At 46.1% G+C, this 25,958-nt stretch overlaps 1 protein-coding gene across 1 annotated transcript in view; it reads right to left on the bottom strand.

The window, feature by feature from the left end:
- Nucleotides 1-710: 710 nt before the first annotated feature.
- LOC119390399 (probable G-protein coupled receptor 21) overlaps nucleotides 711-25,958 on the bottom strand; it is a 98,592-nt gene continuing 73,344 nt past the window's right edge. Inside the window, exons 3-4 of the mRNA XM_037658022.2 lie at nucleotides 15,416-15,772; nucleotides 711-2,354 (exon numbers count right to left, since the gene is read on the bottom strand). Coding sequence (XP_037513950.1) covers nucleotides 1,772-2,354; nucleotides 15,416-15,772 — 940 coding nt within the window. The 3' untranslated portion in view covers nucleotides 711-1,771. The remainder of the gene's footprint in view (nucleotides 2,355-15,415; nucleotides 15,773-25,958) is intronic.

The raw sequence follows: 25,958 nt of genomic DNA, 5'->3' as shown, positions 1-25,958 counted from the left end.
CAAATTATGACCCCACTGCTCCCGATTCCGAATTTTTTGCACCGCTATGCCCCATGGTATCACGGGAAAGACTCCCTTTATTTTGCATTGTAAAGAAAACTTGGTCACAGAAAAGTCTGCTACATGACCGAGGATGCACGCGAGGAAAGCGTGCGGCACGAAATTCCCAAATAAAAACTAATGACATACGAGCTCTTGCGCAGAGCTGGGAGAGAATATGGCGGAGTCGCACAGGGGTCGCGACAGGTTGTTTTGCTGGACTGCGTCATCAAGCGCCAAAGGAGGCTGGAGCAAGCGGTATGATACATCGAGAGCGACTTTCTCGCGGGGTAGGTTAACCGCAGTGAATGTGTCATCAATGCGCGGTAGCCGACAGAAAGGTTTCGTCATTATCTTGCACCGCCACCGCTTGTTCACCTTGTTGCGCGAGTCTAGAGCCAAGTTTCGAAGCATGGGATATCGAGATAGTTCCAACGTTGCATCCGAGCCCAAAAAGCATACAGAAAGACGAAGGCAACGCGAGCTGTCAAACGGCGATCGCCTTCATTTTTCTTGCTTGTTTCTTCTGCTTTGATCAGTTGCCCAAAAACTTTTGGAGGTTTTCAATGTATTTCGGAGAAACATGGAACTCGTATGTGATTTACTTAGACGACATTTCTGGAGATGGCCGTCTCTGCTAAATCAGCAAGATTGACTGCTGATATAAACAATGTGTACTTATGTGCCCAGAAGGCTACGCAGGCTGTCTACGCGTCACAAGTCAATGTCACGATGCCCTTCAAAAAGGAAATGACTCATGGTTTTCAGACCTTCCAGAGCATTCATGGTTGCGGTATACTTTGTCACCTAGAAGTACTGAATGGCTGGTCTAGTTGGCATTCCACGAAGAATAGCGCAAAAAAACACAGAACGAGGACGAGGTTTTCTTGTACTCGCTTCGCATTTTTCTTCTCACGTTTTCGCGGTATCTATTTTATTATAATTTTGCTGCTGTATTCGCTGGCGTTTGCTTGCACTTCCTCAAATCACCTGCTTAGGTTTTATTGAGAAAGGCATGCCTGTATAGTTCAGAATAATCGCTCACGCTGCGTTTCATTTAGTACGTAGACTTTAAAATGGTACATTGATCAATTATGGAGTCTTGTTTTATGTGCTTCTTGTAATGCACGCACTCGGTACATCGGCAAGCACTGTGTTCGGGCGTTGCGAATGCAGCTCCTCCATCAGCTCGCGGGGCTACTTCTTCAGTTGGCGAATAGAGTTCATCCGTATAGGTGCAAACATAGGATTCTAAATATTCTGTATATATCTGCTCATAAATATCATGTGAATGGTAGCACAATTGGAAAATAATTACTGCGCCTATACCGTTACGTTCTGCCTTTGTTCAGCGGCTCGCTTAAAATACTACAGATAAGCTACAACTTTAATCCGTCGCTTAATTGAGCCTACAAACTTTCATTTCGGCCTTAAGCTTCCACGATGGTTCACGAAAACAATGAAGACAGAAAGTTTGAATGCACTGATCACTGAAAATATGTAGGCATTTCTTGGCCTTCAAGATGCGACAAAGCGCAAAATGTGTTCTTCAAATGTTAGAGTATGTAAGTTTATGGAAAAAATTTCTTGGATCTTTCAGAACACGTGTCGCAGCAACCTTTCTGAAGTAGATGAGTAAAGGTGTTGAGTCCCAGCACCTATTTAAAAAAATTCAAGCGTGCGGTATGAAACAGAAGACAGTAGGAAAGCAGCAGGCGGACTCCTCCGTGAGCTAGACCACAAGCTGCTGTGGTGTTTTGTGCCGGCAGCACACGGACATGAACAATAGCTGCACGCCCAGCCTGAACTTGGGGCTCATGGCCACGTAGATGAGTGGCTTCCATAAGCAGTCCAGGACACCCAACCAAAGTAAGCCGAAATGTAACGCATGGAACCTGAGCTTCACACCACCAATTTTTTCGTACACCTGAAGGCCTATCCACGGCATCCACGAGACCCAAAAGAGCACGATGATAACGAAGGACATCACGTGGTCAGGATTGGATAGATGCTCACCAATCGCGGTGGCGTACTCTTTCTCCTCCTTGCTGAGGCACCTGCGCATTTTACGCATGGTGTTAAAGATGAAGTAATAGGTGTACATGACGGTGAGAACGCTGGGCAATAGGACCAACAGCGCCAGCGTGAGCGTGTAAGGAACGATGCTGGAAAGGTCCAGCATGCAGATATACGCATCTCGGTAGAAGTGTCCGCTAGAGAAACCGAACAGCGGAGGGCAATACATGAACATGGACGTCATCCACGTGAACAGCATCCAGCACTGGCACCGGGTCCGCGTCTGTATGGCGTCGTACCTGAAAAGAAGCACCAAAATAAACGTTAAAACCCTGTATCACGTGAAACAAAAAAAGTCTTGCCAAAGCAGTGCGTCATCTTTCAATAAAGCGAAAGCTCTCAGCAGTGGATTTCAGGCATAAAAAATGTGACGCGCCTCAATCTGTGAAGAGAGCAAATGTGGACAGAGCTCACAAAAGAGAAGGTCCCCGACAGCTATTTTTAGGCAACGTTTGAGCCAGCTTTCGCTACGAGCATCTTTGTCACCGTTTGGAGCAAATCGTGGTACAGTTCGTCTTCAAACTTCCAGTCTACTACAATGTATTCTATTCATAAAGAAATTTTGCGAAATGCATAAAGTACTCGCACGACTACCACGTAAGTAGGAAAAACGCTTTAAACCAGGACACCAGAGAAGGTTTCAGTGCAGCGCAGTAGTCGTTCGGCCTCTCACAAAGATGCTGCCGGCACCACTTCTGTGGCGTATGTCACACCTTGATTCCAATATTTTCTCATGAGTTAACTATTATTGAAAATGTCTGCAACGATCTACAGTTCAGCAGGCAGAGTTTCAAGCTATATCGCATTCATTGTTTATTTCACAAAGTTTTCTATAATTTATTCTTTATCTTGATGCCCTTGTTTCCAATGCAGAGAAATGGAACACAAAATACCTGTACGCTGGAAATGACTGCACTACTTTAACGCCTCCTGTAATGGCGCGCGGACAATGCTAGCTCAAGTGAGCTAGCAAAGGTGGTTATATTTGCACACATTTTTATGTACCAAGCTGCACAGTGAAGTCGTACAGAAATGTCGACGCGCGTAGCTTCCTTCCTTTATCTAAGCTCTCTTGAGACGGCGTGTATGCTTTACAACAAGGCGCCAATGAAACCTCACAGCGGCAGTACCTACCTAGCACTTAAAACAGATTGCGTTTTAGCCGTCCCAAACCTAACTTCAAGACGTCAACATAGAGAACTATTTAGTTAAGCTGGAAAATCCAGACATTAAGCATATTCCTGAAGACCTTGCAAATCGCCCGAGTCTGGCACCCTTGCATTATTTTTACTTCTGTTGCTTTTTTTGGTATTGTTTTAATTTTGGCGTGAAGCTTTGGCGGGTGAAATGCAACGGTCTTTTCTGTTAACTGCGCCCAGTCAAAAGACCACACAAGTGGCAGTTCGTTCACCGCCCTGTCTCTTCTTAATATTTAGCCTGCCCTTTCATGTCTTTTCCCTTGCGCTATTCGCGACCGCAGCAGCGCTTGCAGAGTGTCAGCAAGCGCCACTATCTGGGCTACATCAAAGTTTCGACCCTGGCGATACGGCAGGCCTTTGAAAGAGCTAAACCACCTTCACACATTGTGTTGACTGGCAGATCTAAAGGGCCTCTGAGGTCGCCTCGCATGGTGAAGTCTGCGAGCGACTCCAGGAATTCTACATCACCGTGACATACAAGTCCAGAAGGAAGCACTCAGATGCTGACTGCTGGTCCCGCGCCCGTTTTGAACCGCTGCCGTGAGACGAGTAGCACGAAGACATTCCTGGGAACGATAAGCGCCGACGACTTCGCGGCACAGCAGTGAGTGGATCCCCAACTGAGGAGCATTGCAGAATACTCATTGTTCCCAGTGGCGGACGAACTTGTTCTTTAGTGGGGGGCTCTCGAAGCGCGCGCACACACACACACACTATGTGTGTGTGCGTGCGTGTGTGTATGTGTGTGCGTGCGTGCGCGCGCGCGTGTGTGTGTGTGTGTGTGTGTGTGTGTGTGTGTGTGTGTGTGTGTGTGTGTGTGTGTGTGTGTGTGTGTGTGTGTGTGTGTGTGTGTGTGTGTGTGTGTGTGTGTGTGTGTGTGTGTGTGTGTGTGTGTGTGTGTGTGTGTGTGTGTGTGTGTAGACTCCAGCAACATAATAAAAACGGTGCATTTTACATACCATGCCCTAGAACAAGCATGCATCCGTATCATACAAGTAAGCAGTACTTTTTACAGAACTTTTTGTTGGGCGAGTTGGGGTACGTTCATATTTGCTTTTAAGGCGTGAAGGAACACAATAACGAGAAAGGACACGGGAGGCGCCGTGTCCCGTGTCCTTTCTTGCGATTGTGTTTCTTCGCGCCTTAAAGGGACACTGAAAAGAAACAATGAATCGATTTAGATCGATAAATTGTGCTCTGAGAACTCTAGTTTCGTTAATTTCGCCATCATAGCTTTATAATAGAGGACAAAATTAAGTTCAAAGTCTAATTTTTAAATTTCCCTCCGAAATCTCCCCGCGTGACGTCACGGATTCCAAAGTGTGTTTATCGTATTTTGGCACCACGGGCTCAACAAATTTACACCAAACTTGGTATGTTAAGTCTACGGCCCCCTCAGAGGAGAATGTACTTCATTTTTACCGATTAGGAGCTATGTAGTCCCTATTAGGCGCTGTCGAAACATGTGACATTACGGCGAATGGTGCGGAAACTTGCAGGTGATGTCGCCACCCACAATTTGTTTTTGCGCGTTTTATCACTTACTAAGCGTTTTCTCGCAGCAAGCGTGGTGTTTTTCGTATCGTGAAAGAGTGCCTTACTAATATGAGAAAAATCATCTTGCTCTTCAGTGTCCCTTTAAAAGCAAATATAAGCAGTATGTGCAGCCACGACTGTTTTTATATGAAGTATTCATGATTTTCAAAAAGCGATAAATGCTTAGAGAGCCGCGCAGGGAAAAACTAGCACGGGAGTGAGGCAACGAGTGCACTTCACCGTGTTGCGTCCTCTCTCGCCGTGTCTTTTGATGCGCCGCTTTCCTAGAATTTATCCATGCACCAACTAGCCTAGCAAAGCATTTTAAAGCAGCGACTATAAGAATGAATATTTATGAGCATATGTTACTTGTGTCCCTCCCAGCAGTACATTGCGTAGATAAATTAGTGACTTTTCTTTTATATCAATAAGTTGTTACCGTTAATTGTGTTTATTAATAGAGGTAGTAAAAACTGCAGCATAGGTTTTCCCCAGTTACTACTGACATAGTTTACTTGCCAGTTTAGATGTTTGCCTGTACATTTTGTTTTCTTTTCTGTTAGTCGAGCTAGGGATTCTGCCATGTTACTTTTGTTAATATATTCAGTAATATTATCAACCGCTACATCTTTGTATTTTCTGGAACATTGTCAGTGTATATGGAATTAACCTAAATAGTGCAGCATTTATTATAAAAAAGGCTACTAAAAAAGGAAGGATATATTTCATATTACATAAACTACGCGGTTTTGAAAAGGCGCAACTTGGTAATACTTTTATTGGTGGTTATTACTCGAGCGAGCAATGCGAATGTTTACTTTGTAAAAACGTGCCTCGTACGGAAGTGCGCCGACAGATGTAGGGTACACCAATTAAATTTTTGCGCATAATAACAATAGTTTTACAGAGTTTACTCATCATACTCGTGACGTGTTTATCCCATATCATGTGTTCGCCGAGGTAGATTTATACCAGTTTGGGTCTGTTAACTCTTATTACTAGCTCTGCACCTTAATTTCTAACAAACGATAAAGTCGCGCCATCTGCACAGATTACAAATTCAGCATTGCTATCAATGTTTAGGAAATGGTAAATATAGAGCATAAACAGAAAAGGTCACAAAGCGCCTCCCTGTGAGGTGCTGCACCTGAGAATTGACCTGCAAATATTACAACCTAAGTTCCACGTTGTAGATACGATGAGGTTCAAAAACGTCCTATGTCTACAGTACCATAAAATTCCAACTTTCTTAACAAAGCGTTGCGGTTGACGAAGTGAACGGCGTTGGAGAAGTGTAAAAATAGGCCGAGTGCCACTTTGTGACATTGAGTTTTGTAATGTAACTTCATGTTCAAGAAGAGCAAGCTTCGTCGATATGAATTTACGGAAGTATTTAGATTATAAAGGTCAACTTTGACCTTTATAATCTTGACCTTTTATTTGACCTTTTATTTATGAGAGCGGCGCAAGGAGGACAAATGTGCCTTTGCCACGCCTCCTCTCAGTAAATATGGCTATGCAAGCGGCAGAACTGCACACTTGTATTGACAAGATGTGGACTGGCATAACAACAATGTTGTACGGTTTTTTTTCTGTCTCGTATAAAGCTAATTGCTGCTTATGATTGGTCGAAGTCTTTTGCGTCATGCCCACAGCGCCTGTTCGTAACGCGATGCAACGAAGGAACAAAAACGTGCCATCTCGTAATGACTCCCCACGTTTTGTTAGGTAGAACATCAAGGTACTAAATTATTTCTGATACTGCCTTTGCTCGCCATTAGTTCTTCGGTCTTGGTTATTATTTGTTGGTCGACGCTAAAATAACTTGCCTGTCACGCAACGTGATGAAACCACGAAACTTACGACGTCAGAATTACGTGTACGCACTAAACCGCGCATTAGTGTTAATATGTCGACCAATACCTAATTTGTGTCGTCTTGTTCCGAACGAAAGACGGGATGGCATCGCGAGGATTGTTTGGCAGAGGCTAGTCGCGCAAAGTGGCAAGAATATATTTATTTGCGAATTAGATTAATTCGAAAACATAGGCGGAATCTTCATCCACCGCCGTTCCGCATCAGCTCTGCGCATCTGCGCATCAACACTCAGCGCATCTGCGCGCTCATCGACTCACTTGAGCCAAGGGCATAGGGCAAGCAATGCTTTACATTTTCGAAGGAAAAGCTGAGGCATTTCCTGTAAATTGCAGTAACATTATTTGACTGAAATCTTCACAAATGCTGCAGGTTCCCGCCCTAGGTTGCGTCGCCGGTGATGTAAATTTGATGTCAGGTAGAAGGGCATAAACACAGGACAGAAGGCTCTGACGCCTGAGAGCCCCAGCTCAGCTGTAGCCTCCTTCGCCATGCAAGGGCGCCAGGTATGCAAGCGTTGCATAGGCGAGTCGCACCGCAGAGAACCTACGGTGCGTCGTGGTGAGGCGCGGATGACGGTCTTCACTGCAGAAGCTGCGGATACATTTAAATTTCATAATCTAATTTTGTGACAGTTCTGTCGAACAAAAACTTCGCCATAGTTGGTTTGTCACTGCGCTGCCGGCAGTGAACACTCACAAAAGTGGGGGGGGGGGGGGGGGGGCTCAGCCCCCCGACTTTTGGGAAGGGGGGCCAGCGACCCCCTTGCCCCCCCTGTCAGATACGCCTATGCTTCTTCCTAATGTATTTAGCCGCGGACTTTCACCGTTTTATTATTTTTTTTTTGCACGAAGGCATCATCGTGTCGTGAAAAAGCCAGCCCGCACCATCTAACTTCGCGTTGTGCCTTGAGCGCAGCTGTACTGCAAGCACTGTATGACGATCATACCGCTGGCCACCTGAGGCTCTGCGTACGCGTGCAAGGACAAAAGAGAACTATTACTGGACACGCCTGACCGCCGACGGGGCTCATTACGTCAAGGCGTGCAGCGATTGTCAGCGGCGCAAGACACCGCCACTAAGGCCAGCGCAATTGCTAGAGCCACAGGAACCTCCGGGCCCGCCGTTCCTAGAGATCGGGATGGGTTCATTAGGGCCGTTCCCGGCCTCAACGTCTGACAATAAGAGAATCGTCGTAACCACAGGCACGGAGCAAGAATTCTTGAGGAGGCGAAACTGCGCTCGCTCGGGCGTCCTCACAAAGTCACGGAATCGGGCACAGCGCTCACGCGCCCTCTGTCGTGAGAGTCCACTAGCGGAGAAGGAAAAATGCGTGCGTCCCTCCCACCGCGCTCTCCGACGAAGCTAGTCCGTTCAAGGCCATTCGTCGCCGATTCGCCGTTCGCGCTTCACGCCCGAATGGATGTGTTTTTGTGCGTCCTCGCCGTCTCCAAATTTTAACGCTATCGCGTTAAAATTTAGTGGCCCCCTTGTCCCAGCAGGAGCGTGATGCCATCAAGAGGCTACGGGGAGCCAGGACATTGTGATACCTCCTGCCGACAAGGGTAACGCTACGGTCCTTCTCGACAAAAGCAAGTACATCGAAAAACTGCACTTGCTTCTGAGTGATGAACAAACATACGCCCCAGTTGCAAGAGACCGTACACAGCTACAGAGGGACTTGCAAAAACTACTGTCCGACATCTTCCGCATGGTGCCGCCTCAACACAACCAGCTGTATTACAAATTGCTTTGCCACAATGAATCAGCTCCAGCTATATACGGCCTGCCGAAGGTACACACGACCAATATCCCCCTGCGGCCCATAGTGGACTTCACCCGCTCCCCGCTCCACAGGCTGTCAGGTTTTCTTCATAGGGTCATCTCGCCACTGGTAGGCAAAGGTGCTACGCATACACGCAACACGTATGACTTCATCAAAAAGGTCAAAGACACAATAGCCGATCCGGGCGAAGTCTTGCTTTCCTTCGACGTTGTGTCACTTTTCACGAGTGTACCCATAGACATGGCCGTGGATGTGTGCGTCGCCGCCCTCAACGAGGACCCGACATTGCCTGAGCGATCTCCCCTCGAAGTGCACGACCTAGGCAGGCTACTCAAGTTTTGCCTGTCGAACACCTATTTCACCTTTCAGAAGAACTATCACCGGCAGATATACGGTGCGGCGATGGGGGCGTCGATTTCGGTGACTGTTGCTACCCTAACAATGGAGGCTATTGAAGCTCGGGACTTGGCAGCAGCGGCAACTCGCGTCAACACGCTGTCTAAACTTCGTTCGTATATTTTGCAGTGGGCACCACGGACGGACTTGCCTTCCTTCACCGATTTCCTTTGGACCGTCATCTTGGGCACTTATCGTCTGTTGACGGCGAAGTGTTCATACAGACGCGGGAGCCCGGATCGTCATCCAGTTTTTCGTCACAAGCACCATCCCGCCACCTGACGGATATCAGCTGGAAAGTGCAGTGGGCGTTTCGTCTCACTTGGCAGCAGCGGCAACTCGCGTCAACACGCTGTCTAAACTTCGCCAGTATATTTTGCAGGATAGTACGTTTTGTTATTCTTTGTATAACTTTTCTGCCGCTGCTGCCAAACGGTTACATGTTACCATAGTGCCGAAACTTTTGTCTCTGTGCTCTGGACTGTTCAAGGATGGCTCGTTGCTGTACCTGTAAAGATCTTCTTCAGGATAACAAACCGCATTTGATGTGCTGTGAGTGTAAATTCCTCTTCCATGTAGGCGCTTGCTCTGGTGTGTCTGAGGATTCATTCAGTAGTAAGAGAGACTCGATAAAGAAAGTTTGGAAATGCATATCATGTAAGCCAGTCGGCAAAAAGGGTGCTAATACCGGAAACACTGATTCTCTTGAGATGGACGTTCGCACGCTGCTGCTTGAGATGAACACCAAGCTGAGCTCTCTTCTCTCTTTGCCTGAAAAAGTTGATGGCATCGAGAAATCGATTGAAATGCTTTCTGCCGAATTTGACAGGTTCACAGTGCGTCTTGATGCTCAGGAAAAAGAGACTAAGCAGCTAAAAGCGCGTGTGGTTAGCCTAGAGCAGGCGAGCGACATGAAATTGATAGCTGAAATGCAAGCAGAAATTGATGACTTGGAATGGCGGAGCCGGCGGCTAAACCTCGAGTTTCATGGTATCCCAAAAACGGAACCTGAAGACCTGCTGAGCAAAATTAATGAAATTGCGGCTCAGCTCCACCTTGACAGCTTAGACACCCAAGACGTCGCCGCAGTGCACAGACTTCCATCAAGGCCAGACAGAATCCCGGGTGTTATCGTGCGATTCACTCGACAGGAAGTAAGAGACAAATGGCTAGCAGGGAGGCGGGCACTGCGGATCGCGAATAGCAATGTCTACGTCTCAGAAAACATGACGAAGCGGTCTCGTGACCTGCTCTCGAAGTGTAAAGAGTGGATTAAGCGGTCTGGCTATGCGTTTGCATGGCACACTAACGGAAGAATACTTATCAGAAAGAAAGCGGGCGATGCCGCTGTTGCAGTTCGGTCTGAAGCTGACCTTGCGGCATTAACTGCGTAACTACACTCTCAGCTATGAATTACTTCGAACTTCTTCTACCACACCGCGTGAATTCTTGTCCTGAGATAACAAATGGTTTTTCTGTAATGCACTTAAACATTCGGTCCATCCGTAACAAGAGCGACGACCTAGATTATCTTCTGCAAAGCATGTCTTGCAATTTTGACGTAGTATTACTAACGGAAACATGGGCAGTGTATGATGCCGATTTCAAGAATATTCCTGGATATGCACATCATCATCTCAACCGCCCTTCACGAGGAGGGGGCGTTGCATTTTATGTGAAGCAAAAGTTCAAGGTTGAATTGGTCCCAGAGTTTTCTTTAATAACGCCAGATTATGAAATACTTACCGCAAAAATTAATGGAAAATTGTATCGGTAGTTTATAGGCCACCATCTGGCAATATAATCGTTTTCCTAAGGTTTTTTTGAAATGTTTCTTGATTCGTGTTGCTTACAAAACTGTATGGCTGTTACCGGAGGAGATTTCAATATTAATGTTATGGACCTGACAGGCGCTGCTTCCGATTTTATGTCTGTTATTTCAACAAATGGTTTCCAGAACCTTATCAAAACCCCCACGCGAGTCACAGCATCGTCCACTAGTACACTTGACTTATTTATTGTTGATGTGGCTTCTATTGTAAACTGTGCTGGCACGATTGCTTGTGACATCAGCGATCACTGCGCTATATTTGCCTGTTTTTCGTTTCAAACCGATGACAGAGCTTGCAACCGTTGTGTATATTCTTACCAGTGTATGAGTGAGCAGGCTCTCTGTCTTTTTCGCGACTGTGTGCTAAACGCCGATTGGTCCGCAGTTCTTGCTTGTCCTGAACCTGATCAATCATACGAATTATTTATTACTTCCATAAAAGAAATTTATGACAGGTGTTTTCCGTGGAAAACGAAAGTTAAAAACGTTAAATTACGTAAGCCATGGATAACTCCCGAACATACCAAGATGATTAAACGCAAGAGTAAGCTTTTCAAACGTTTTATGGTTACCCGCGACCCTGTTGACCTGAAGGTGTTTAAAGCTTATCGAAATAAACTGAACAAAGAGCTTCGAAGGTCAAAATCTGCATTTCAAAACTGTTTCTTCGAAAAAAACAAAAACAACTCGAAATTGTTTTGGAAATATCTAAACGACACATTTCTAAGGAGGAGTAAAGGAAACGCCCTTGGTGAACTGACCATCGAAGGTATTGCAGCCTCCGGGACTGAATTAGCTGATAAGTTTAACGAATTTTTTACAAGCTTTACGCCTTCTGGATGCCCACAAAAAGCGCTTAGTTTCGTTTCAAACACTGTTAGTGAGTCTGTAGTATTTCATGACACTGACAATGACGAGATGTTTTCCGCACTGATGAACCTTAAAACGACCTCCGCTAAAGATTGCAATGGGCTACAAATAAAGCCAATTAAGTTTGTTGCCGATATTTTAGTTCCTTGTCTAGTACATATATTCAATCAATGCATTGCATCGGCTGTTTTCCCCAAAGGAATGAAAAACGCGAAGGTTTCTGTTATTTTCAAAGGTGGCGAAAAAAATCTTTTATCTAATTATCGTCCAATTTCCGTACTTCCTTTATTTTCTAAAGCCTTTGAAAAAATTTTATTGAAGAAAGTAGACAGTTTTTTCCACAAGCATTCATTGATAACCGATTTCCAGTTCGGATTTCGTAAAGGGAAATCAACCGAGTCTGCTTTGCTGTTACAGAAAGAAATTATTTTGCGTAATATTGACCAGAAAAAATTAACGCTTGGAATATTCATAGATTTTACTAAGGCGTTTGACCTCTTAAATCACGAGATTTGATCGATAAGCTCAATAAATATGGTATACGAGGTCCTTGCCTTGATGTTTTTCGGTCGTACTTGAATCAACGTAACCAAGCAGTCACTGTTGATGGTCAGGTATCTGCTCTGCGGTCAATCAAATGCGGTGTTCCCCAAGGTAGCTTGCTCGGCCCTCTACTTTTTAATGTTTATATTAATGATATAATTAACATATCTAGTGACCCACAGTTCATTCTTTATGCTGACGATACAAGCATATTTCTTACCGGGCACAACCCCGACGAGCTTATATATAGAGGAAATGCTGTTTTAGAATCGATGAGTGAATGGTCAAGGGCAAATGGATTGCTCATAAACACTAAAAAAACGAAAGCTGTCTTTTTTCGGCCCATAAATATTGTGGTTGCCCCTACAAACCGCCTAGTGCTTTACGAAAATCAAATAGATATAATAGACTCTTTTAAGTCACTTGGAGTAGTTTTTGACTCGTTATTGAGATGGACAAATCACGTAGCGTACATTGAAAAGAAGTTGCATCAGTCAGTTGGTTTCCTTTCCAGATGTCGATTTGATTTCCCTACCCGCTTAAAACTAAGAATCTATCATGCTGTCTTTCAATCGCACATTAATTATTGTCATTTGGTTTGGGGCACGACATCACAAACTAACCTAAACAGACTATTGGTATTACAAAAGAAAGCCGTGAGGCATGTTGCTGGCGTTAGTTACAGAGCACACACTAGAGAGTTCTTTGTTAAATATAATATTATTCGCCTTACCACAACTTTTGAACATCGGCTACTGTATCACTTTAGATTTTCACCACCCGCCTCAAACGAGTTTTTCATATCTTTAGCTAATTTAACCTTAAAAGACAAAGCTGTTTGCACTAGAAGTACTGATAAGTATACTGTTCCTCGCGTGAGAACTAACTACGGAAACCAAACTCTGCAATTTCTCTTGCCAACGATCTTAAACACATATGAAACAGCTCATAGCCACGTACTCACCTTGACACCTAAAGAACATAAAAAATATTTTGTAAGCTGCAGTGTATAGGTTTTCTTGTTTTTGCTTTCGTATGTCTGCTATACCAGTGGCGTATTTCATTTCATTTTTGTCGAAACTTGCGTAGATCTAGGTTGTAGGTCTAGCTTGTATGTAACCATACAACGCTATGTACAGTGTGATTATTTTACTTGTTGACTGCGTTTTTGGTATGTCTGCCATGTATATTGTATGAATGTATTATGTTGGGCCTCAGGCGCACTCAAGCTACAGTTTTGTAGCTTTTGGTCTGTGGTCCTTTCCCCCCCTTTTTTTGCATGGGAAAAAATAAAGACTATTTATTATTTATTATTTCCTCGTCTAAATAGAAGTGCTTTCTGAGGTACGTCGACGACTGGTTCAGTGTTTTGCAGTGGCAGAACCTTGACCTATTCACGGTTCACCTCAACGGTATGCATGCAGCAGTTCAGTTCACAGTCGAAGCGGAGCCTGGGGGCGAGCTATCATTCTTGGACGGCCTGGTGAAACGCGATGGCCCAGGCTTGTGTTTCAAGGTTTTTAGGAAGCCCACTCACACTGGGCGCTACCTGAACTACACATAGGTGCACCCGGCTTCGTAAAAGAGCTCCGTTGTCAGCTCGCTTCTTTGTCGGGCGGAAAGGGTATGCACGACAGGGGAAGACCGTGCGGGTGACAATACACTGGTGCGGCAGGAGCTGATGGCGTGTGGTTACCCTGAGTACATTATTGACTCAGTAGGGCGCCAGCTGGCTCGTGCGGTGCCCGCCCAACCTGGACCCACACAGAGACGGACCGCGATTCTGTACATTCCGGGTGTCAGCGAGCCCCTTGCACGAGTTATGCGGTCTTATGACGTGCAGCCTGCGCACGTCCCGTCCAGGAAGCTCCGGCACGAACTTGTACGTGTGAAGGACCCTCGTGAAAAGGAAAGGTACCCGGGTGTTGTGTACGTTATCCCCTGTGCGGACTGCCCTTACGTCTACATGGGGGAAACCGGCAACTTGAAGACGAGACTTCAACAGCACAAGAATGACGTCACGAATAAAGATGTTGCGTCGAATGCCGTGGCCGAACACTGCGCAACTACGTCACACGCTATCAGCTGGAAAGACGCCCGTGTGATTGCCAGGGAGAAAAATCATGCTACACGCCTTTATCTGGAGCCCCTGATCATCCAAACCACGCCGCACACCCTAATCACAACGAGAGTAATCTTCCTCCGATGTACGCCAGGTGTCTTGGTCATGTGATGCGCCGCACCTAAAAAGTGCGAATTGCTGTGCCGATCTCTTTATTGTGAACATGGTTCCCGTGGGGAGCCGAAACGTCAAAATATATTCCTTTTTAAATCATTTTGTCGGTGTCCGGATTCCTTCAACTAGTATCATTCATCGTTCTAACGAACGCCTAGAAACTCAGGCGGTCACGAAAGCAGTGGCCATGACATCAGCAGGCCTGCTAGAAAAATCACTGGGGTGACACTTGGTGCCGTCAACGAAAAGGGGCACCCGCGCTCTCTGCCGCTTGCACCACTAGGACATTATTCTAGTTCGCTATAAATGTCGAGTAGGCGCGGCAACTTGCAACGACTTGATTAGGGCAAACTCGTCAACAAGTTGGTTTGCATAAAAAATAAACGTCTAAAGAAGGTCTTAAAACGTTCTTGCAATGTTTTTTAGAATTCTTGCAAGAAGTTTTCTAGACGCATAATAGCGTGGTGTTAGCGCAGCTACAGGAGGTTTTCAAGCTGTTTATGTATAAATATCTCAATTAAACTTTAAATATACTTTGTGCCTTTCCTGTGTAGATGTCTATTCGAATTTTCCTAGATGTTCTTGTGATACGTTAGTTGTGAAACGTCGGATATATTACAAACAAATTAACATGTCCACCAAAACTGCATTCTTCTCCTCGCAGCAAGTGCATTAACCCTTATAGGACGCTCCTTTGATGCACTCTAACATCGCTATTTCTTTAGCTGATGACTAGCGCCACGTACAGCACATCAACCTGGCCTCAATGAGGCCTGCTTGATGTGCTGTACCTGGCGCTAGTCATCAGCTAAAGAAATAGCGATGTTAGAGTGCATCAAAGAAGCGTCCTATATGTAGGACACTGGGCATATATGGGTTAAATCTCGAGGAGTTTCGTTTTCGCTAGATAGCCTGGTAAACATGCCTCTAACTGCTAATAACCCCCTTTTTCGTATGCTATGACAGGGTTTCACTAAACGCTGTTCAACAGCTGGGTCTCACTAGCATTCCTAGAAATGGGATAGTACCTGAGCGGTTTGCGTATGGCTAGGTATCTGTCTACGGAGAGCCACATGAAGCTGTAGATGGAAACGCTCCAGAGAGTCAGGGCCACGTAGCCGCTGAGGCGGCACACAAAGTCCCCGTAGACCCAGTCTTGGACGATGGCGGGGTACACCGACAGTGGCACCACGAGCACGCCGCAGAGCAGGTCTGCCACAGCCAGCGACAGAAGGTAGTAGTCCAGCACCTGGCGCGTGCTGTGCAGCAGGGTGGCGATCACGAGCACGTTGGCCGCCACCACGCTCACGCAGATGACCAGCAGGACGAGTGCTTCGGCCAGCCGCGCAGCGCTGGGCAGCGCTTCGTCGGAGTCCAGCATCACTCTGCGCATTCCCGGCACCGCGATTACAAAAAAGGCATCACTTTGTTAATTAGGCTACCTGCGGGGCCCTTCCGCTGGACACCATAAAACCGTGCACTTTCTTTAGACTGACCAACCTAGCGTTCTATAGTTCTATTGAAATTTAGGAAAGCGCCTCAATGTACACTTAGTAGGCATCCCAACTGAACTCTTTGCGGCGCTTTCTAAAAAGAAGATTAAGTGTTGTAAAAAAAACAGCCCACATGATCATGGAAAACTGAAAATAAAGAAAAATAAAGCAGTAGAGTCACCACAGGAAAAGATTAGCACAAGCGACCGTCCCTGCCAATGATCGCTTGAGCAAATATTTTTCTGCAGCGACCGGACATGTATGATCCTGTAACAGACAGCAGCGTGATAGAGTGTGCGTCGCACCACACGCATGATCAAACCAAGCCACTCACTGCGAGATCTCATCATCCATAGGAAAGCGCGACGGGCAGTGGAAGACGCTTACTCCCCTGTCTGTCCTGTTCACTAACATTCGACGCATCAAAAACTAAGGCGACTTGTTCACTTCCGCAGTAGACAGGTGTAAAACCCTGATACCTGGCTGCATACTCATATTCGAGACCATGCAATCTTCTCAACCTCACATCGCTTCTCAGTTTATTGCTGCGACCGTACGATGCGTCGAGGCTGTGGCGTACTCCTGCCAATTAACACCTACGCTCGCAGCACATTAACATTGCTACTAAATTAGATATAGTCTTGGCAACTATATCAAAATAAACTACGAAAAAAGATTGCGCAGCTTGCGCTAACTCGCGCAACGCTGGGTAACAGCAGAGCGGGTGGGCACCTAGCTGGTCCTGGCTCGTCTCTCTATTTTCCACCCCTTCCTATTCTATACTAAACATGACTGTACGTGCTCTCTTTTTCGTCTATCTTTTTTAACACGAACGGGTTTTATGAGAAGACTTCACTGACGTATTTCCGTCACGGATATGACGTCGGCAAAATGCACACTAACGATGACCAAGATAAACAAGAAGAAAAAGCTCCATTGACGCGAATAACCTAGGAATCGAACCCACGGCCTCTCGGTCCGAGACGATAGGTGCTTGGCACTCTACCAATTGCGCTACCTACGCACATGCACGAGATTCCACAAACGCGCTTTATATCTCTCGCACATTCCCTCTCGCACGGTGCTCTTGGTTGGCGGGGCGGTGTAGCCATCTGGGAGCGGTGAAGTGAAGTACTGCATCATGACACTAACGTGCGCCGATAGGGAGCGATTCGGTGACGACGCAGTTACGGCGTCTCGATGCCAGCGAAGGAACGCTGGCCGCACTGGCATCGAGGAGGCGCCCTAGCCGCAGTTGTGCTTTGCTTTTCACGTCGTGTTAGCGTGTGACTGCTCGCTGTCAGAGTAGTGCAGCTTCCACATTCACACACCTTATCGCTCTTCTCTTTCCCACCCCCTCCCTTTTACTAACGCTGAGTAGCAGGCCAGAAGATTGCTTCAGGCCGACCTCTCAGCCTTTCTGCCACAATAAGCGTTTCTCTCTCTCTGCCGCCTACTGCTTCGAGTTCAATAGCACCGACTAATAAAATTGCTGCAAAAAGCGCTGCTGAAAGGCCACGACGTCGACGGGCGAACGTCGCGCCTTGGTGGGGCGAGACACACGCCATTGGAACGCCTTCGCGCATTCTCGGATCAAGGTACGAACCTCTGCCTCGCGCGTTCTTGAAGTGCAGTGTGGCAGTGTACGCGTGAGCGCAGCCGTAGGTTACCTTATTACTGGGGAGCGCACACCTTGCCGTTTCTCTCCTCAATTGACGACGCTTTGAAGGCGTGCATATCTAGTACCAGTGTTTATTATGTGCTTGTTGATATCATCTTTGCGCGGAATTCACGACACGCTGTGTCCAAGTATATGTTAACAACTTCAGCAACCACAAGGGTTAAATCAAGATCATGAGTGTTACTCGTCGGAATGGAGACGTGCTACGAGGCGTCAACGTGGGTGCATCCACATCAAACGGTGCTATAGCGGCCAAACACCAATAGACTTTCTACAAGCTCACATGTATCAATACAGAGTAAACAATCAACGACTTCTGTGAAGACACGTTTCGCTTTTCTATTATACTGATTCCTATGACGGAAGGATCAGCCATGCTTTTTGGATAGCAAGAAATTTCTCGTAATATCTGTCTCTCTCTGTCTATTTCTTTCTCTGTATTTCTATCTTTTCTCTTTCTTCCCCCGCAGGGGCTCCTGACCCAAGTAGGCATTTTGTGAGAGGCGTCATCACGAACCCGAGGCAACGGGGGGTTTCGACCCCCTCCTACGCCTTGCCGTGCGTGGCTTAGACGTGTCCGGAAAAAAAAGGGATGGGGATCATGGGGGTTGAGCCGACACTGGGTGATCGGACCTTTAAGGCCCACCGGCAGAGGCAACACAACCCTTTGGCCTCGGCTTCACGTAGACGGCACCCTTGGGCTGACCCACCCAAAGGATATCGGTAGTCTCCTTTTCCTGTCTCTCTCTTTCTCCACATATTCGTCTTTTTCTCTCTTTCAATTTGTCCTGTGCACTCCTCCCTTCTCTTTACTTCCTTTTTTTCCTGGCTGCAAGGGTTAGGCTGGTGTAGGTATCCAACCTCGGGTAGTTATATTGGGTTATATTGGCAGCGCACGGCTGGCGTCGTGCACGCTTGTTTGACAAGTCTAGCCGCGTCCCCTTGTTGAGCTCCGTGGTGGGCGGTCGGCGCTGTTGCCGAACACGTTCATCTCTTTATGGCTTCTCAAGCTTCCGGCGTTTTTTATTGGTCTCGTCAAAGAGGCCACACTGAGGTAAGTTTTCATTTCTCCACGCAGACCAAAGTAATGTTCCCTAACTACCATGCGATTCACAGTGAAAGCACACCGGTAAGAAAACCGTCCCCATTTTTGGCGCCCAAGTGCGTTATAGAAAAAATTGGACCCACGTACAACGCTTCCAAAATGTCAAGTGGTGATCTCTTCCTGCAGCTAAACGAACAACACCAAGTGCCAAAGCTGTCCGAACTAGCCAAAATTGCAGTCAAAATTTCTGTCCACAGGTCTCTAAACACCAGTATGGGAGTGATATCAGAGGAAGACTTCTTGGGTCTAAGTGATGAAGGACTCCTCGAGGGGTTTCAGAATCAAGATCTCATAAAGGTACAAAGAGTAGTAATCCGCTGCAATGGGCGGGAAGTCCCTACCAAATACTTACTACTAACCTTTGGTACGAGTAAAATGGTCACTTCTCTGGAGGCAAGGTACGTGAAAATAAATGTCAGGCCCTAAATCTCCAACCCCACGCGCTTTTTCAAATGCCAAAGATTCGGCCACGCATGCCACTCATGCAGAGGCGAAGAAACATGCGCTAAATGCAGTGCAAACGGCCCAGGCGCGTAGCCAGGGGGTTTCCCTAGCCCCCCCCCCCCCCCCCCCCCCCCGCGAAATTTTGGTGAGGAGGGTGCTTTACCTAAAATAAGTAATGAAAATAGGTGTTTGTTTCTGAAATAGCCAAGGCCTTCAGCAAGTGCCCCCCCCCCCCCCCCCCCGAAAAAAATTTCTGGCTACGGGCATGAAACGACCACACATCTGAAAACTGCACTTCAGCGCAACATGAGCTGTAATGGCAGAGGCTCCGGAAGTATTTTGTGGGAGGGGGGGTGGGGGGGGGGGGGGAGGGTTCGAGATACCTGCTAAGTCACGCGTTCTGGCTTGTTCCAGGATAACATTTGGAACCATATATTCTAATGTGTGCGCGCACAAAGAAGTACGCATGCGCAGACAAGTACGCACGTGCACTGCGTTTATGACCTGCTTACACTTAACATGTTTCTTTACAGAAAATATTTGTCAGGTTGTAGGATGGGCACTTCAACCATGACCATTGTTTTTATTGTTTTGATTTATTTTTACTCTACTAACATTTTCATTAAGTTAGAAGTAAATGTCTCATAGCAATTTGCATTTTTTGATTAAGTAAAACATATTCCTTTATAGTTTATCCTTATCCATAGCCATAATATAACTCCGAACAATCCTTTTGGTAGTGTATACGGTCTAGATCACGATGTGAAAGGCAGCATTCGCTGGTTGTTTCTATCATTTGACTAAGGCTACAGAATAAAATATATGCACACTTGCTGCTTAGCTGCTTGGAAAGGACTGTTTCCTCTACCGTAGTTTAGGGTTCATTTTTTAACATCACCTCATTTGACCAACAGTCTTGTATTTTTAAAGTATTTCTAGCGTTACATTATTAAAGACGTCATTTCCAGTCTTCAAACAACAGTAATCACACATAAATTAAGAAGATATAGTACGAACGACGTTTATTCAATAAAGTGAGTCTTTACAATTTCAAACAGACTCTCCTCAATCACGTCACGCGCGATACGCACAACGGATATACTTGCCTCGGTAATTTGAGGGAAGTATACAGATGCGTGCATGCATGAGGGAAGTATATAGACGCATGCATTTAGTTGAGCACATCCACACGCAAGAAAATTTTAATTGCCAAACTGCATGTCGATTGACGTTATACTGTGAAGACGAATACAGATTTAACAATGCAGATAAACACAAAGGGTATACGTGCGAACAATGAAGGTAATGTATCATGGACTGACAAATGCGTCTTTCAGATTAGTAAAATTCTGTACGATGACACAGTGCATTACGGAAATGCCAGCAAGAACATTCGCGAGATAAGGATGGAAACTAAAAATCCGTGTATATTGAACTGATAATAAAATGAACCGGTGCGTAAATTGCAAACATGGAACGCTCAGTACTCAACCATAATTAGGGTACGAAATAAAAAAGCAATATAATACGTGTATATTGAACTGATAATAAAATGAACCGGTGCGTAAATTGCAAACATGGAACGCTCAGTACTCAACCATAATTAGGGTACGAAATAAAAAAAGCAATATCAAGAATGGACCAGACGTTCATGGGCGTTCGACCGTTTTCGTGACAATTTCGTTAATGCCTTTATCCATAGGCAACTTTCCCGTTCCTTCTCGGTGGCTCTGCAGAAGGAGGGGATGAGTGAGACGGGTCTGCGTCGTACGACTCCGAAGATATGTGCTTACTCGCCAGAGTGCACTAAAGGAGCGCTATCCTGATAGGGAAATAACTGCAGAGAAAAGAATCAGGAGATAGTGGATTGCATGAGTGAGGATATTAAGGAATTTGGTAATGAGGCCGAAATCATCCTTCTAGGGGACATGAATGCCCACATACACGACCTTGACAGATATTCAGACACCAATGGGAAGTTATTACTAGATCTCTGCGAGCAACATAGTCTGGAGATAGTTAACAAGGGGCCTAAATGTGACGGCGAGATCACGTGGGAAGAAAACTATTTGCTATATACTATTTGCTACTATGGAAGAAAACTATTTGCTGGAGTGGAAAGAGGAAGCCAAAAAGTTGGTGGAACAAGGAAATCCGGGAAGCGATCGAGAAGCGGCGTGAAGCATCACGGAATCATAGAAGGGCAAAAAAGGACAAGCGACCGCAGGACGAAGTCAATGAAATACGGGAAATATATCTAGAGAAAAAATCCATTGTACAGATATTGATCGAGGCAAAAATTATAGGTGAAAGTGAACGCTGGGTGTCAGAGATTCACGAAAAAAAGGAGGCCGCACCTAGGATATTTTGGAGCCACATAAAGGCGGCAGGTAGGAAGTTTGTCACAACGCAACAACATATTGTAGGTGAAGGAGGAAATCAATTGGAAGGGTACAAAGCGCTAGGTTACATCCCAAAAGGTAACAGCCGAATCGTTTAAAAAGAGCGTCCAGGGGATTGCCCCGGTTAGTAAAAGTGTGGCGGAGGGAGCAACCGAGGAAGAGCTAGTACTGGAGAATTTCAACTGGAAAAAGGCTGAAGGAAAAATTCCAAAGCGCACTGCCGCGGGTTTAGATGGGATTCCCGTTAGCCTCATTAACGAACTAGGAAATAGCACTAAAGAAGCACTGCTGAAAGCTGTAGAAAAATGCTTAAAGGGCAGGCAAATACCGGATAGTTGGCGAAAAAGTAGAATAAACTTACTTCATCTATAAAGGCAAGGGAGAAAAGGATAACATTCGCTCGTATAGACCACTAACCATTACATCGGTACTATACAGGTTGGCGATGCAAGCAGTAACAATGAAAATAGAAACGTGGGCAGAACACAACGATATTTTGGGAGAACTCCAGAATGGATTTCGAGTCGACAGGCGGTTAGACGATAACCTGTTTGTCCTAACTCAGTCTATAAAAATATCTAAAATAGAAAATAGGCCTTTGTACATGGCTTTTCTAGACATCACTAGGGCGTACGATAACGTTAATCAGGAAATTTTGTGGGATATCAGGAATTTTGTGGGATTTGAAAGGAATGGGCATAGGCGACGACTGTATACAGCTTTTGAGGGAGATATACCGAGAAAATACAGTTTGCATAGAATGGGAAGGAATGAGAATTCTAGACAACCTGGAAAGCTAAGAATAATCAGCTGAACCTTTGCTAACGCTTCGTATATCCTGGCATAGCCGAGCTAAGCCAATGCAAATTTTTTTTATTGGAACATGAAGAACAGCTTGCTCATGCAAGTCCGCAATGTATACAGTACGTGCTGTGCATGCTGCAGAAGCAACCTCGTCAGGTACGTGTACGCTGTTACATTTGTTAAAAAACGCCCTCGCTGTAGTGCGCGTGAGTCGTAATTGCAGCGCAGCTCGCGAAAGAGTGAAACGATGTTTTGTTGCCGCATATTACAAGTTGCGCACAAAGTTTCGTGAAAACTCATCATTTTAACATGCATCGCGTAATAATTAGAGAACGCTTTGCGGGTAGTTTCGCAGAACGTAATTTTTGTTTCACGAGCACTCTTACAATAATGCGTCTTGCTCACAAAAGCGTGCTCACCTGCAGCGTCACCTGCAGTGTCGTTCATCGATCCCTTATGGAAGCTATTGGTGCGATTTTAGTCCTGTAACGATGATGCTTTACAAGCGAAACACTGCTACTCTTGGTTAAGCCGATATTGAAATGGGCGGAATCCAGCTGTCTCTTATCAAATGTGTGCTGTGTAAATATGCCAAAAAATTTAGCTGCTTGAGCTAGCTGCTTACGCCTGCGACGTAAAGTACAGTGACGCGAGTACTATGATACTTACGTGCCAATATATGTATTATGTGCAGCTGGATGCCCCGTGTCCAAATAAATTTGGGGACATCAAACACTGAAATGAAAGCACGAATTTCTGGCCAGCTGTGGAGGAACACCGTATACCATTTACTACTTTTTGAAGACGAAAGCTTGTAATCTTGAACGCGTGGATGCCATCAAAAGCACTAAAGCTTGATACTACGCTGAAAGTGGCAAAGCATGCTGATTGCTTGTGCTTGAAGGTACTGCCTTGCACTACCTTTTCGTCAAAGGAAACGCTCAAAGGTACTAAGTGCACCCCCACACAAAGCTTGCGTCTGCCTTCAGCCCAGCTGCGTGTCACGCAAATTAGGTTCATAAAATAGAATAGGTGGGCATCGCACTAGAATACACGCAGTTAGTGTACTTACTCGCGCATTTTCACTCGGCTCCTAGTTTTTCTGCTTGATTTTCAATTATCCACTCGCGGCGAAGCTGAAGACGCCGCACCAGCACTTACCTTGAAGAGTTGTGATCGTCGCAGACATCGCTAATATTCTCCTGTTGCGCTGCTTGTTTTGACGTCCAAAGACGACGCAGTAGTATCCAGACGAGCTCTTATGCGCGGAAGCGGCGTAAACGGGTACTTTTTCGCACTTTAAAGCCTCAGAACTGCAGCTTGCCTTCTTTACGTGACGCAATCCATGCACGCCTTGGCAGCCCGGCCAGCGCGGCGTATTGGTGCGAGAGTATCCGCTCGGCTCGCCAGCAGCCTGGGTGCGAGACAGGCGTGCTCTGGTGTATAGGCTGTAGCTTATTCTTAGCGCACTGCACTAGTTTACGTAATATGCAGGCCAATGAAAGAACTGTGTAGTGTCACGGCTGATCGATGGAAAACACGCGGTGTGGCCTGCCTCGTCGCGGCGCAGGCAATGGGCGAGAGCGGGGAAGCGGAGTTGACAGTTGTCGCCGCATTTCGCTAGGAGGGCGCCAGTAGTAGCGGAGGGCTCCACGCGACGCGCAGGCGGGAAGGAGCGCGCGTTTAGCGGGTAGGTCGAGGTAGTGGTTGTTTTTTTTTCTACATGAATCGCTCGCACTGAGTGTCACTCAAGACAGTTTGCGCATGTGTGATATTTTATACGTTAGGCGAAATGCCGCGTAACTGTTTTGTGTCGTTGTGTTCCACGAACATAGGTCGGCAAAAAATGTGAAGCTCACTCAGACTCACTCATGAAATATATTTTGCCCTTAGAACTCACCCGGACTCAGACTCAGCAAAATTTTCCTCAACTGGGCTCACTCGGACTCAGACTCACTAAAATTTTCCTCAGCCGGACTCACTCGGACTCAAAGTCACCAAAATATTACTCACTCGGACTCACTCAGACTCAGACTCACGGATCTATCTGAGTCTGAGTGAGTCTGAGTGAGTCGACTCATGAGTCCGTTAGCACATAATTAGCTTTTTCAACCATGATGTCAACGCCAATATCTACCATAAATGGTGCTCTACTTGGCGCCTTTTAATCTCGTACCTTCATATATAGGTTATCAGTGGTTTCAATCCAGTAAGGGAATTTTTATTGAAAGAGATTACTCCCACCAGATAATTTTATCAAGAACAACCTGTGTCACCTGCCCCCCCCCTCCCTCCGCCTTTTCGTGACTCACTCCTCTGATCAATAAATATTGAGCTGGCGTATAAACACTAGTGCTTTGAAGTATGTGTGAGTCGACAGGAGTATAAACGTGAGCCGATATAAGGCTGTTAATAATTCTGAAGTTGTTTAGATAGAACCATAAGTCGGCAAAAAAGTGCGGGGCTCACTCAGACTCACTCAAGAAATATATTTTGCGCTTAGGGCTCACTCGGACTCAGACTCGCTGAAATGTTCCTCAACCGGACTCACTCAGACTCAGACTCACGGCTCGATCTGAGTCTGAGTGAGTCTGAGTGAGTTGACTCATGAGTGAGTTTGCCGACCTATGTCCACGAATGCATCGAAGGACCCGCAAATACGCTACCACGAGTTTCCCAGTAACGCAGAACGCAGGGCAGCATGGCTGCGAAACATGTCCCGTGAAAGACCCGGCGGGAAGGGAACAGTATGGCAACCTAATGACAGGTCCCTGGTGTGCGCCTTGCATTTTACGGAGCAGGACTACAAGAAGACCGAGAAGTTGAGGATACATTTGCCAACGGCTGTGCCGACAGTGTTCCCCGGTTATCCAAGCTACATGAGCACGAGGAGGCACGCCTGCTCCTAGGGAGAAGCGGCCACGCTCCGAAATTGAAGCCGATAATGCGCAATCGCGTGCCGAGTGCTCGGGCAATGCTGCTTCAAAATAGCCGTTTTGTCATTAGACAAAACGGCTCGTCAAGTGACAGCACTGAAGCCACGACGTCCAAGAAGTTTGAACTAGGGAATGAAACGTGTGTGGAAATGGCATCATTTTCAGATGCATCATGTCAAACTACATTCGACCTTGTTAAACTGACAGAAGAAGCTAAAAAAACGCGCTGCTTCCAAGCGATGATTGCTCGTATGAAAGGAGCACTGCAGGCCCTTAAAGAAAAAGTGGATGAGGCTGAGGAGCGCCCGCAGTTTTATGAAAATAACGCGGACATTGCCTGTTTTATGAAGGTGCTCAATGGTGCTGCGCAAGGTGACAAGTCTGTCGAGTTCGTTAGAAAGCAAGTTCGCAGTTTCTCGACGAAGCCCCACTACACTGACGTCATTCTAAGGGAATGTGTAATTTGGAAGGCGTGCTTCAGCAAAAGTTATGAGCATGCAAGGTCCATAAATATCTTTCAGCTCCCTTGTCGCTCAACGCTCCAGAAATATGTAGGCCATTTAACAGGTGGAATCGGCGTCACTTCGTTGATAAAGGAGCGGCTGTGCATCGAATTCAGGGGTCTCACTGTAGAGCAAGAAGCGTTCTGCTCCCTGACCGTTGATGAGATGGCCATACAGCAGAGGGTCGTATACGACCGACAAGT

Source organism: Rhipicephalus sanguineus, chromosome 1, assembly GCF_013339695.2.
Source record: "Rhipicephalus sanguineus isolate Rsan-2018 chromosome 1, BIME_Rsan_1.4, whole genome shotgun sequence".
In the NCBI taxonomy this organism is placed as follows: Eukaryota; Metazoa; Arthropoda; class Arachnida; order Ixodida; family Ixodidae; genus Rhipicephalus; species Rhipicephalus sanguineus.
This window is presented reverse-complemented; position numbering and strand designations above follow the sequence as displayed.